At 57.9% G+C, this 12,856-nt stretch overlaps 1 protein-coding gene across 3 annotated transcripts in view; it reads left to right on the forward strand.

The window, feature by feature from the left end:
- Positions 1-1,797: 1,797 nt before the first annotated feature.
- MTCL2 (microtubule crosslinking factor 2) overlaps positions 1,798-12,856 on the forward strand; it is a 68,699-nt gene continuing 57,640 nt past the window's right edge. The window contains exon 1 of one of the 3 annotated variants that reach the window (XM_007116781.4): positions 1,798-3,195. In XM_007116781.4, the coding sequence (XP_007116843.3) occupies positions 1,798-3,195 (1,398 nt within the window). Of the gene's footprint in view, positions 3,196-6,285; positions 6,357-12,856 lie in introns of those variants that run through there. The other 2 variants (XM_028498453.2, XM_028498454.2) reach the window with 2 other exon arrangements.

The raw sequence follows: 12,856 nt of genomic DNA on the forward strand, positions 1-12,856 counted from the left end.
GCCCCTCCCCACCAGGGCCTTGCTGCTCCCCGGGCTCTTATGGGGCTGCAATGTAGATTCATGGCTCCCCAAATCCGAAGACCTTCAAAGCAGGAAGGGCCATCAGCCCCCTGCTCAGCCATGAGTGTTGGGACCCAGACAGGGTTTGTGGTAGAGCCAGGACTCAGGCCCAGGCCCACATGGGGAGATCCAGGCCACCGCTGGTGTGGCCATGGGTGTGTCAGGAGTGGCTGAGCAGCCTGCTCTATGTAGCACATACCCTGTCAGGAGTCCCACCATCCAACATCTCCAAGCCCACATTCTGCATAGATGGAGAAACTGAAGAAGTTCAGAGAGGGCAAACAATTTCCGAGAGCCACACAGCATCTCTCTGTGCCAGGCCAGAACCAGTCTACAAGAAACGGGGACATCAGAGCTAGAAGGACCCTGTCATCTGTTACATCAGACTAAACCAAGTGGCGTCTTCTGAGGCCCGGGAAGCAGGAGGGCTTACCCGGCCCTTGCCCCTGTGAAATGCCATGCCACCCTGTTTGTGGTGAGTCTTTTGTGGCTCATCTCCTCCCTTTACTGTGTGCTCCATGAGGTCAGGAACTCACCATTGACAAGTCCACCACTGTGTCCCTCAGGGTCCCGCCTGGTGCCTGTGGACTGGGTGAGTGGACAGTCAGTGGGGGCAGGGGAGCAGGTGCCTTGCCAGGATGGGGGTGGAAATGCCCCTGAAGAAGTGTTTGCAGAGAACCTGCTGAGTGGCCCTGCTCCTTACCTGGCTCCGTGGGGGGCACCCAGAGGAAGGATCCGATGATAGAGGGGGCACTTACACACCTAGACACACCTAGATGGGGATGAAGCCGTGCCTCACCGGGAGAGGGCATACCCCAGGAGTGTATTCACCGCTGCGGGGCAGGTGGCACAGAAACAGAGTGGACCTGGGCCAGCTGTGTGTCAAGGGCAGGAGGAGGTGAAGCAACAGGTTTGGGGGAAGAGGAAGAGGAGGGAAAGAGAGAAATGGAAACGGAAGGAGGAAAGGGGGAGAAGGAGGAGGAAAAGGAAAGGAAGGGGAATAGTCTAGGGAGGAAGAAGAGGCTGCAGACCGGTAAACAACACCAGCCTTTCCCCCCACGCCCGCCAGGGGGTGCTACCCTGAGAGTGAGCGCCTGCCCGCCGGGCAGCCAAAGGACTTCAAGTGGCTCTGCCCAACAGCGGCTCGGTGGCGAGGAGCGGGGGCGGGGAAGGCGTGACAGACACAAGGGAAAATCAACAGCACAGGAGCACAGTTCTGGAAGGAAAGAAACGACACCCACCAGAGCCGGGGCTCCGGGGTTATCCGGAGTTGTTCCTGTGGGGGACGTGTGGGGATCAGGGCAACCGTGTCCAGCTCGGACCAGCCCCCACGGGAGCCAAAACCTATTCCCAAAGCATCCGCTGGTCTGACTCCTGAGAACGAGTCGCCTCCATTTTAGCCCTGTAGAACCTGAGACCGGGGTCAGGGGAGGAGGAAGTATGCCTGGGATCACAAGCCGCTCACGGCGTGCAGAGCCGGGCATGCACCCAGGGCCCGACGCTCCCCACGACTGTGAGAGGGAAGCCAAGCCAGAAGATGCGGAGCACGCCCTGGAGGCGCGAGGTCTGGCTTCCATCCCGGCTCTGCCGCTAACCGTGGGCTGATCGCCTGTCTTCCCTTGGCTTCAGTTTACCCATCTGTACATTGGGATAATCGGTCTTACTCTGCAAGGTCCAGGGGGGCGGAGTTCGCGCACGCTCTGCACAGCCTCGAGGGGCGAGGTGCTCGGCGTGTATATGGATGCTGGCTCCCGCGATCTGGGGTCCACCCGGCCTCTACCTAGGAGTCCCCCCTCTCGCCGCTCGCGCGACCCCTGCGCGGACGAGGGGAGCAGGGGCACCTCCGCCGGGTGCGTTCCCCAGCCCATCAGGGGAGGGGGCGGCGGCGGAGCGGAGGGGAAGGGAGCCCGGGCCACGGCAGCCCCGGCCCGCCTGACCCTCGAGGGGGTCGCTGTTGCTTCGCAGATCCCTCCCTCGCTCGCTGCCTGTGTTCCTCCCTGCCGCTCCCGCCGCGTCCGCCTTTTGTTCGCGGAGCCGCGCGCCCCCGAGCCGAGGCGGCGGGGCGGGGAGCTGGCGGGGCTGCGCGGGGGGCGGGCCGCGCCGGGCGGAGCCGGGGCCCGGGCCGCAGCCGGACTCGGAGCCCGAGAGAGCGATCGGCGTGCAGGCAGCCGGGGCCCGGGCGCGCTCCGGGGGCGCGGCGAGGCCGAAGGGGCGGGCGCCGGGCGGAGCCGGAGCCGGAGCCGGGGCGCCTGGAGGCGATCGGGCCGCTCTCTCCGAGCCCAGGGCAGCGGAGAGACCGTGCGGCGGGGGTCGGGGCCGGAGCGCAGCCGGGGGACTGAGGTGGGCCGAGAGGAGCCGCGGCCCCAGCGGCCGGAGGGGCGCCAGGAGCCTCCCACGGGGCGCGGAGGCCGGGCGGGCCCGGGCCATGCGCGCCGCTCGCTGAGGCCGAGGGAGGCCGCGATGGAGGTGCCGGCGGGGGAGTCCCCGGCTCGGGGCTGCGGCCCCCCGCCCGCCCCCGCTCCGGAGAGGAAGAAGAGCCACCGCGCGCCGTCGCCGGCTCGGCCCAAGGACGTGGCCGGCTGGTCGCTGGCCAAGGGCCGCCGCGGCCCAGGCCCGGGCGCAGCAGCCGCCTGCAGCGCCGCGTCCTCGGCGCGGCCAGACAAGAAGGGGCGTGCGGTGGCGTCCGGGGCGCGGGGCTCAGGGACCCGGGTGGCCGGTGTCCGTACTGGGGTCCGCGCCAAAGGCCGTCCGCGCCCGGGGACCGGGCCGCGACCGCCGCCACCGCCGCCCAGCCTCACCGACAGCAGCTCGGAGGTGTCGGACTGCGCGTCGGAGGAGGCGCGCCTGCTGGGCCTGGAGCTGGCGCTGAGCAGCGACGCTGAGTCGGCGGCCGGGGGCCCGGGGGGGGCCCGCACCGGGCAGCCGTCCCAGCCCACGCCGTCCGCACAACAGCCTCCGCGGCCCCCCGCCTCCCCCGAGGAGCCGTCGGTGGCCGCGTCGTCGGTGGGGAGCAGCCGCCTGCCACTCAGTGCCTCGCTCGCCTTCTCCGACCTCACCGAGGAGATGCTGGACTGCGGGCCCGGCGGCTTCGTGCGAGAGCTGGAGGAGCTGCGCTCAGAAAACGACTATCTCAAGGTGAGGGCGCTGGTGCTGGAAAGGGAGGCCGCGGGGAGGCGCGGGTGTGAGCCCCACCGGCCTGAGGCACCAGCCGGCCCGCTGTCCCACCGCACGAGCTGGGAAAGGGGCCTAAACCCTCAGGAGCTCCTTCACATCCCGCTTCCCCTTGTTATCTGGGACACCTTCTCCTGAGGAAGGAACCTGGAAGAGGAGACCGCCCAGAGGACCCTGATTTGGGAAGGGGGGCTTGAGAAAAGTACTTTGGAGGATGCCTAGATGGGGTACTTGGGATGGGGGTGGGTACTCAGTGAGGGGCTGGACGTCTGATTCAGCTGCTCAGAGCCTCCACACCCCAGCCAGAGGCCAGGCCTTTGGCGGCTCTCCTTTCTGGGACAGGCACTGGTGTGCGGTGCTGCCAGGGAGACCTGTGGCCATCCCCTGCCAAGGAGAGGCCAGAACACCATCCTGAGTCTTTACCCAGGGCTTTCCTGGCTCAGGCCTGTCCCTGCCTGCCTTTCAGGGCGGGTCCGGTTTGAAAGCATTGACATCTGGGAACATCCCCTTGGCTAGAGTCCGACTTCCGCCCTAACGGTCCCACAGCCTGGGAGGATGATGTCGTGGGAGAACCGGTTCAGAGGCAGCTTCCTAAATCCCAGGGTATTGTCTTCTGCCCAGTTTGGGACAGGCCCTGTACACACAGCAGCTGCATTGGTGCCCCACGGCAGTGCCCATCTCCTTCCCATGTTCCCAGTGAGAGGAGGGAAACTGACATCTGAAAGGGGCCTTTCCTCTGGCGGGGGCGGTGGGGACCTGAGAGTTTCCCTGGGAGAGCAGGCTTGGCCTTCACGCTTTCAGTGGACATAAGCACCTGCTGGGTGCAGGCCAGGCTCTGTCTGCCCACTGCCTGGCGCCGAGGCAGCTTTAGGGACAGCCCAGCCCTGTGTGTCGATATTGGCCTGGGAAGCTTCATGGGTTCTGCCGCCACTGGCTGGGCATGGTTTGGAAGAGGCTGAAATGTCCCTACTCTTATTAGTTGATGTCCTGGCACAGTACCCAGAGCACCCCTGGCCAAGAGCCACCGAGTTCACGGCACTCTGCTAATTTATGTCTGCCCAGCAACACTTAGCTTTGCATTGTAGCTCTTCTGGCCAAAAGGGTTTCTCTCCCGTTAGAGTTTGTAAGGTCTTACTTAACTGTGTCTCCCCCTCCCTGTTTTCCCCAGCATCTGCTATCCAGCGTATGTTTAGTGACTGTTGTAGAATAGAAGGACAGGGTCTATCTGAATCAGGATAATCTACCCTTTTAGCCTCTAACCTTTCCTCAGGCCAGGGCTTAGTTTTCTCATCTGTTAAATGGGAGGGTAAGCCTTCCTAAAGACCCCATTCGCTGTTGGCAATCAAGGGTTCAGTCAGCTCCTATAGTATTCAAAAGCCAGTGGTGAGGAGAAGACAAGTGGAGGGTGGGTAAGAGGAGGGAGACAAGCCAGAAGGAGGCCTGGCCCTGCCCAGTTGGTGCTCCGAGCTGCTTCCAGAACTCCTTGCCTGAGCTGCTCTAAACTCGGACCCCGAGCTCCTCACTCCTGCCTCCTGGCCCCAACTGCTCCCCCTGGCAAGGGAAGATGGGGCATAGAGCTTTGCTTTAGGGTCTCATGCACCCACCCCTGTGGGCTCCTGTTCATTCCAGGAAGTCAGCAGGCAGAGCTCTGGAGTCCCTATGAGCCACCCATGACTGTTAAGATGGAAAATAGTTCCAGAAGGCTGGGGATTGAGCCTAAGGTCTCACAGGGGCCAGGGCCAGGCTGGGGACCTCCCACTGCCTGGGTCAGGCTCCAGCCTCAATTTCCCCCATTCAAGCAGTGTTTCTGGCTTCACATGTAGGCCTTAGGCCACTGTTAGATCTGGGGTCTGTGCCTTCCTGGCTGTGTGATCTTGGGCCAGTTACTTAACGTCTCTGGACCTCAGTTTCCTCGTTGTATAAAGGGACATCACACATCTTCCAGCCTTAAGGGTTAAATGAGTTATGTGTGCAAACACCACTAGAGCGCCTGGCATGTAGCGAGCCTCAGATGAGGGTAATTTCGATCACTGCTGTTCTCAAGTGGTATGTGACACATTTCCGTGGGCGCTTATCATGTTCTCTTGTGGACTCCATGGGGGCAGAATAGATCCTCCTCCCCACCTGAAGCAGTCCTGGCCCCTCGTTCATTCATTCACCAACTACTTATTTAAGGCCTACTGTGTACCAGACACTAGTGCAGATCTGAGGATACGGCCATGGGCGAGGACGAGGTGTCTGTTTTCATGGAGCTGTTCGTCTAGTGGGGGAGACTGGGATTAAACAATAGTCATACACTACGTCACAGTGTGGATCGTGATAAGGGTGGGGAGGGACACAGTGTGCCAAGGGCACATGAAGCTGGGGCTGGGGGTGCTAAGGGAGGCCAGGGGCTGAAGGATGAGATGGAGCCAGCTGAATAAGGAGCTGGGGTAAGACCATTCCAGGCCGAGGGAAGTAGGAAAAAGCTCGTGGGTTTCGAGGCTCAGTGCCAAAGCTGGAGAGAGGAAGGAGATTGGATGGAGAGGTGAGCAAGACCAGACTGTGCGGTTACCACTGTGTGTACATGAGTCAGTCCCTGAACTTCTCTCCAGCTGCCAGCCTCACAGAGGCAAGATGAAAATCTAGAGGCCATGGATGTGGGCCATAGATGTAGAGGCTATTACAGGAGGTGTTGTTTTGTTCATTCTACAGATGGGTAAACTGTGGCCACAGCGGGGAGGGGACTTGTTCCAGGTCCCAGAGCCAGCTCTCCAGGCAGCCAGGCTTGCAGTAAGAGTACCTTGTACTCTGGACGTGTTTCCTGCCCCTCTGGGCCACTTTGCTTCTAAGATGCAGGACCTGAGTTACCAGGAGAAGGACTTCAGATCCCCAGTGCTTTCCCAGGAGGCCTCGTGCTGCCTTGGGTTGAGTCCCCCTGAGTCCTGTGGGGCCCTGCTCGAGCTCACCTCCCAGCTGGTGGGCAGCACTGGGAACCATCAACTGGGGAAGACCTTGCGGGTGATGGCGGATCTCCTGTGGCATGAGGCTTACTCTGGGGCCCGAGTGGAAAAAGTGGAAATGGGGCAGCTCTCTCTCAGTGAGAAGATAGAAGGAGCTGCTACCGAGAAGGGACCGAGAAGGGAGTGAGCTTGCTGTCCGTTGAGTTATTCAGAGTTATTCAGCCTTGTGTGTTGGATAAAGACATGGGGTTTGTGGAAAGCAGCTGGTAAACGGCACAAAATGTGGTGGTTGTGATTACTTGCGGAGGATATTTATGTGGAGGCTGTAGTTGAGTTGCCTGACCTCAGCCAAGGAAGTCTGAAGGTTATTAACTTTTAAGGTTCCAGGATTCTAAGAGACAGCTTTGGCTGCAGGGCAGACACATGGACTGTTTGACCTTCAAAACCCTGGTGGTCTGAAGTCTTCCATCTCCCCATCACCACTAACTGTTGCCCATGCACCTTTTGAGGACATGCTGGGAGCCCACCTGGTGTGGATGGAAGAATCTGAGCGTTGGAGCCCAAAGACCTGGTCTAGAGACCTGACTGCCATTTACTGTGTGGCCATGAGCAAGTCACTTGGCCTCTCTGAGGTCTTTTTTTTTTTTTCATCTATAAAATGAAGATGATGGAACCTGCCTGGGCAACTTCATAGGATTGTTTTCAGGAATCAGGGAGGTGTGAATAGATAAGAAGACATTTTGCAAGCAGTGAAATCCCGCATCTTTTAGGGAATTATTATTGTTAGCCAGTGAGCAGATAGGCTGTCAAAGCCTTCATTCTTGAGGGAGCTGGGAAAAGCCAGGAGGGTGGATCCCACTAGCTTTAGGATGTTGATAAATCAGGAGCTGCTCGGAGGAGGACAGGAAGGAGTGATCACATTCCATGCTGTGTGGACTTCATGAAGCAAGGCCTCCCCACCTCCTTGGAGGTTCCACATGTGAGGGTTTGAAGTGTAGCCAATCTAGATGTCAGCCAGAAGGGCCCAGAGGAAGCATCTAATTCCCCTCCAGTTCCCATTGTACAGTTGGGTAAATGGAGGCTCCTGGTCACACAGCCAGGATTCCAAACCTGGTTGGTCTAACCCTGGGTCCTGTTCTTTCTACAGTCCGACTGGAACATGAGCTTGTGGTTGCTAACAGCGTGTCTAGTCTGGGACATAGGTTGTTGAGAGGAATTCTGTTGTGTGCAGGGCTCCAGGCTAAGACTTGTTGGGAACAAGTAGAGAATGACATCTGCTGGGGCCGAGAACCTGGAGCCTGCGGGCAGTGTGTGGGGGACATGTGCCTGCGTGTGTGTACATGAATATGTACCCTGCACCAGTAGAAAGTGTGATTGGGACCAGGGATCTGAGATCTTGGAGGAAGTGATGGGGGTTTGGATCGAGACTTAAGGGTTAGATAATGGTTAGGTTGGAATCCAGAGTGCTGGAATGTTAGAGCTGGCCTGGAGACCCCCAGACCACTGATCCCCGGCCTTCTGTGCTTCTTGCTCACAAATGCTATCAACTATTAGATTATTTCCAGTGTGCCAGGCTCTGGGTTAAGTAAGTCCTTTACTCCTCACAGAAATCCTGTGAGGAGGGTTCTGATATCAGACCCATTTGACAGATGAGGAAACCGAGAGGTTATGTAATGTGCCGGAGATTGCACAGCTGATATACTTGGGAACCTCACTAGACAACCCCAAGGAGCTCCCTTCCCCAGTCTCTCTTCCACCCTCTCCCACGCAGGAGGCAGCTTGTGCCTCCAAGTTTCACAGAGCAGGGTTCTCACCTGGTTTTGCCAGTTATAAGCTTTGTGTCTCTGGGTGAGATTCTCAGTCTTGCAGAGTGTTTTTCCTTCTGAAAAATGGGAGATAAGCATGCCTGCCCCAGGGTCATGGGGACCCTTTTCCGAGTGATGATATAGATCTAGTGCACAGTAAATGTTAGTGCCTGTCCTGGTTGTCACCATTCCCATACTTGCTTCTCCAGGCATTCATTCATTCATTCATTCATTCATTCATTCAACACATATTTTCCAAGTGCCTCCTGGGTACCAGGCCCTGTGCCAGGTGTCTGGGGCAGTAACCCACAAGTTGTGAAGCTCTCAGTTCCTGGGAGCTGTAGGGGGAGGACTCCAGTATATCTGTCACTGTGGTGGGGAGAGGAGTGGTCACCATGGTCAGCAAAGCTCCTGGCTAGTCCCTGCCATGAGTCCCAGCCCTCCCTGTGGCAGCTGAGAGGTGGCCTGAAAGAAGCTGCTCTGAGAACTGGGTCTTTAAGAATCCTCAGCTGGTCGCCTGTCGTGGGGGCCGGGGGGCAGCTCCAGCGAGGTGGAGAATGAGATGCAGAAGGTGAGATGGCTGCTGCTGAGGCCTAAGGGGGACCACGAAGCTACCAGGGCTCCCAGCATTCCTTACAGAGGGGTTTGGCCTGTGTCCCTGGGCACACTCTTTCTCGCACACACAAACACATGTACACATATTCACAGCGTGTGCTCAGAGATCCACGACCACTCACACATGTCTCACATACACATCCAGGGACATGCTTGTGCTGTCTGTTTGCAGAAGCACACCTCCAGACTTGTTAGGGAGGATACCTGCTCAGAGAAGTACACAAACCCATGCAAGATACACCACCTCCTGTCTCATCACACCCGCAGTTATCCAACACACAACAGAGACTCACACCATCTAGGAGACTGCTGGCTCAGAAACACACCCTTACACACCCCCCAGACACACTTGGCCATGTCCCAGAGATGGACACACCGTGGAGACACCCTCAGACATATCGGGAGCACACATGCATATGCGGGCACACACACAAACCCACACAGAGTCATTACACACAGCTGCTCGCATCCACGGAAATCCACAGATACGCCCCTGCCAAGCGGGCACAGACACAGCTCATCACCCAGCCACCCCCGCTGCCTCTTCCACAAAGAGAGCAAGCAGCAGAGGTCCTTGCACACTCGGGGCTCACAGGCACACACCCAAGAGACACACATGAGCAAGACATGTAGCCACGTACATAGAAGCAGGACACGAGCACAGAGCACTCAGATGTCAGGCCTGTAGCATTTGCTAACAGGAGCCAAAGACCCACAGACCAGGTTACCCAGACACACACACACACACAAACTGGCTGTGACATTTCAGCTACACAGAAACACAGGAAATCCTGGCCCGTGTCTCCCTGGAGCTCATGTGTACAAACTACTGTTTTCAGCTCCTCCACGAGGCTTCCTTCCACTAGGCTGCTGGGAACAGTGAGGAGTGTGGCAGGGGCTTGACTTTGCAATCTTCTTGATCTGGGGTTCCTAGGAGCCTGGCTGGGGCTGAGTGGTATGTAGGCAGATAAGGGGCTGGCAGGTCACCAAGGTGGAGAAGATACACCAAAGGCCCTCAGGCCCCGGACACCCAGCACTTGGGCCTGGGCCCAATGAGCTGAGTGAAATGGAGCAATTGTCAGGCCTGCCAGCGCCCAGGGGCAACTCCCTTCTAATTTCCTCGGAATTTCCTGCTTGCCCTCATCTCCCGCCTCCTCCCCCTCCCCCTTTGCTGGGGACTGTGGAGGGCCATGCCACTGCCATCCCTAAAGGGTGCCTGATTCTGCCTGGGAAAAGGAGGCCAGGATAGAGAAGGTTGGAGGACATGTGGGCACTCAGAGGAGGGACCTGGAAGACTTCCTGGAGAAGGAGGCATTAGAGTTGAGGAGTTAGCCTTGAATGACTGCCTCTGTGTCCAGCTGCTGGGACCGTGCCTGGCACATCGTAGGGACTCAATAAATATTTGTTGCATGGTTGAATGAAAGGCAGTGATCAGGGTCTGCAGGTGGGCTGCAGGCCGGCTGCAGGCTTAAAACAGAAGAGCTGGAGGGAGTTGCGGGGGGGTGCAGTGGTGAGGGAGAGGCTGGGAAGGGGAGTTGGGCCTGCTGGGGAAGGGCACTGAATGCCGAACTGAGCCGAGGCATTGTGAACACCTTGCTGGGAGGGGGCCGTGTTGACCTATAGCAGAGCTAGGAGCTGCCTCCTTTCCATGTGTCAGTAGCACCGGACACAAGGCCCCAGGGCCTCTCGGGAGGGAGGTGGACAAATTCCACCTTTGGGATCAGGTCTGGGGCCAAACCTTGCTTTGTCACCTCCTCCCTATACATGAACCCCATGTGCAAGGCCCCCTCATCAAGCCTCAGTCTTCCTATCTGTAAAATGGGGACTTAATCCCTTTCTTGCAGAGCACTTGGGAGGATTAGTATTCAGGTATATGGCACATCCAGCACTGTCCTGGGCACAGAGGAAGGGAGGGAGCCCCATGTCCTGTGTAGCCTCTGGGGCAGAGAGAGTTCCCTAGGGGAGGGGCTCGGCTAAGTTCTAAGCAGAGGCCTGATCAGCAGCCAAGGTTATTACTAAGGTCATTGCCCCGGGTGCCCCATAGGCGTGACCTCATCTGCAGTCACATTCTCTTCCTTCTGGTGCCAGAAGGAACTTGGAGCTGGGGTGGGGAAAGAGCTAGAGACTCTGGGGTGTTCTGGGCCAGGCTGGCCCTGACATTCACTGGAGGCCCACAGGTCAGTGGATGGCGCTGGCCTCCCTGAGGAATGGCAGGGAGTCAGAGAGGGTGGGGGCAGCAGGCCAGCCTTTCCCTTCTCTGGGGTCCAAGGTGGTGAAGAGCACTGTGGTCTAGAGCCGAGCCTACCTGGGCTTGAATCCTGGTTCCGCCTTTTCCTCTATGAGCTTTGCCTTTATAAGCCTCAGTCTCCTCATCTGTAAAATGGGGATGCTGATACTCCTTTGCTGATGGAGGGTTGCCTTTGAGGTCCCACATTCTAAGACTGGGGTGAATAATCTCCCATTGCCTGCACCGCAAAGAGAAGCTCGGGCCCTAATAAAAAAACTGTTTTGGGTCCTGTGGCTAGGCTGGACCAGTTAAACATCTTTCCCCTGGTTTTGCCCCAGATCCACATGGGATCTTCTGGGTCAGTTGCATCAGTCTCTCCCCTCCACACCCCTCCTGGGCCCTGCCCAAGTGCCTGGGTGGCCTGTGTGGTCCTGCCTTTCTCAGCCTCACCTCACCCCTGCTCCACCCAAGTTCTGAGCGCTCCATGCATCCCAAGCCTCTATTCCTGCATTCTTCCCACTGCGGGGGCCTTTGTACTGTAGTTCCCTCCCGCCTCCCTTGGTTTCCTCCTCCACCTTCATGTGTTCAGCTCCAGGCCAGGCTCCTGTGTTAGACACGTAGGGGCTTCCTATAGGCTCCTTTGGGGCATTTACCTCTACAGTAATTAGATTATTAATTGGATAATTACAGGTTTCACTCCAGCCCCTCCCCCTGTGTGCTCTGCATGAGGGCAGGGATCTTACCAGAGTGGGACTTAACCCCTTCTTTTCACACAAGTTTAAGTAAACTGAGGCTCAGAGAGGTTAAAGGGCTTGCCAAAGGTCACACAGCCTGCAAGTGGCAAGAGGCAGAAGGACTGGGGTCTCGTGATGCTCTTTGCTCAGAGATTTGGCTGTAGCCCAGAAGCCCTTTGGGGGATGTTTTAAACACATCCAGATCCAAAAGCTGCCTTCCTTCCTGTCAACAGAGAAAGGACAGGAGGGACACTGTCAGGTGTCCCCGCTGTGAGTGCCCCCCAGAGGCATCAGGGACTGCAGAGGTCTCCTTGCTCTGGCGGGTGAGGCCTGGAATGGGGCAGTGACAAGCCAGGCCTGGCCTTGGTGGGCAGTGGTCTCCAGGCATCTCCTCCCTGCCCACACCTTCCACACACGCACACACACACACACAGCTCCCCACCAGAGAGAGTGTCTGTGGTCTCATGCACAGAGCTGTGCCACATCTGGGAGGCTCACGCCTGATTGCCTTTGGAGCCTCCATCTTCCTGAGCCTCTGTTTGCTTATCTGTAAAATGGGCATAAAGTAATAGCACTTTCCTCAAAGGGACTGTCATTGAGATAACGGACATTCATTCAGAGCTCAGCCCGGTGTCTGGCACATGGTAAACCGTTGTAAATGTTAGCCATTATGATTCTCACTATTGTCCCATTATAGAGACTGTCTAGTCTAGTTTACTAGAGCTCAAATTGGACGCAAATCCTGGCTGTGCCATTGAACTGTGACCTTGAGTTGACCTTTCTGACCTCAGTTCCTCAGTGGGGTGGCTGGGGATACAGTGAGATAGTGTGTGCTACCTGGCACGTGCCTGGCACGGGGGGAGTGCTCAGCGAGCTCCGTGCCTGTTACTGTTTATTGCTGTTGGAGAGGTAAGTTCAGGACCCTGTCTTCCCTCATGACCCTGTGGGTAACTGGGACCAGGCAGCCTCCCTGCCAGTGGGAGGGGGCATTGTGTAGCATGGCCGTGCCTGGCTGGGGTCCTGGCCCTCCTCTTCCAGGACCTTTGACCCTGACTCCCCTAAGACTAGAGCCCAGCCTCCAGGCAAGGAGACGAAGCTGGGAGGTGGGAGCCCAGAGTCCCTCCCTGCTTGACTCTGTTCAGTCCGGGGGACTATGGGGCTGTCCCCAGTCCCTCTCTAGGCCTCAGTGTCCCTGCTTGTGAAGGCCTGGTGTCTCTGGGTTCCCCTCCTCCTGCTGCTGCTCCCACAGTCTTGGCTTTTTTTTTTTTTTTTTTTTTTTTTGCGGTACGCGGGCCTCTCACC

This window comes from Physeter macrocephalus, chromosome 14 (genome assembly GCF_002837175.3).
Source record: "Physeter macrocephalus isolate SW-GA chromosome 14, ASM283717v5, whole genome shotgun sequence".
Taxonomy (NCBI): domain Eukaryota; kingdom Metazoa; phylum Chordata; class Mammalia; order Artiodactyla; family Physeteridae; genus Physeter; species Physeter macrocephalus.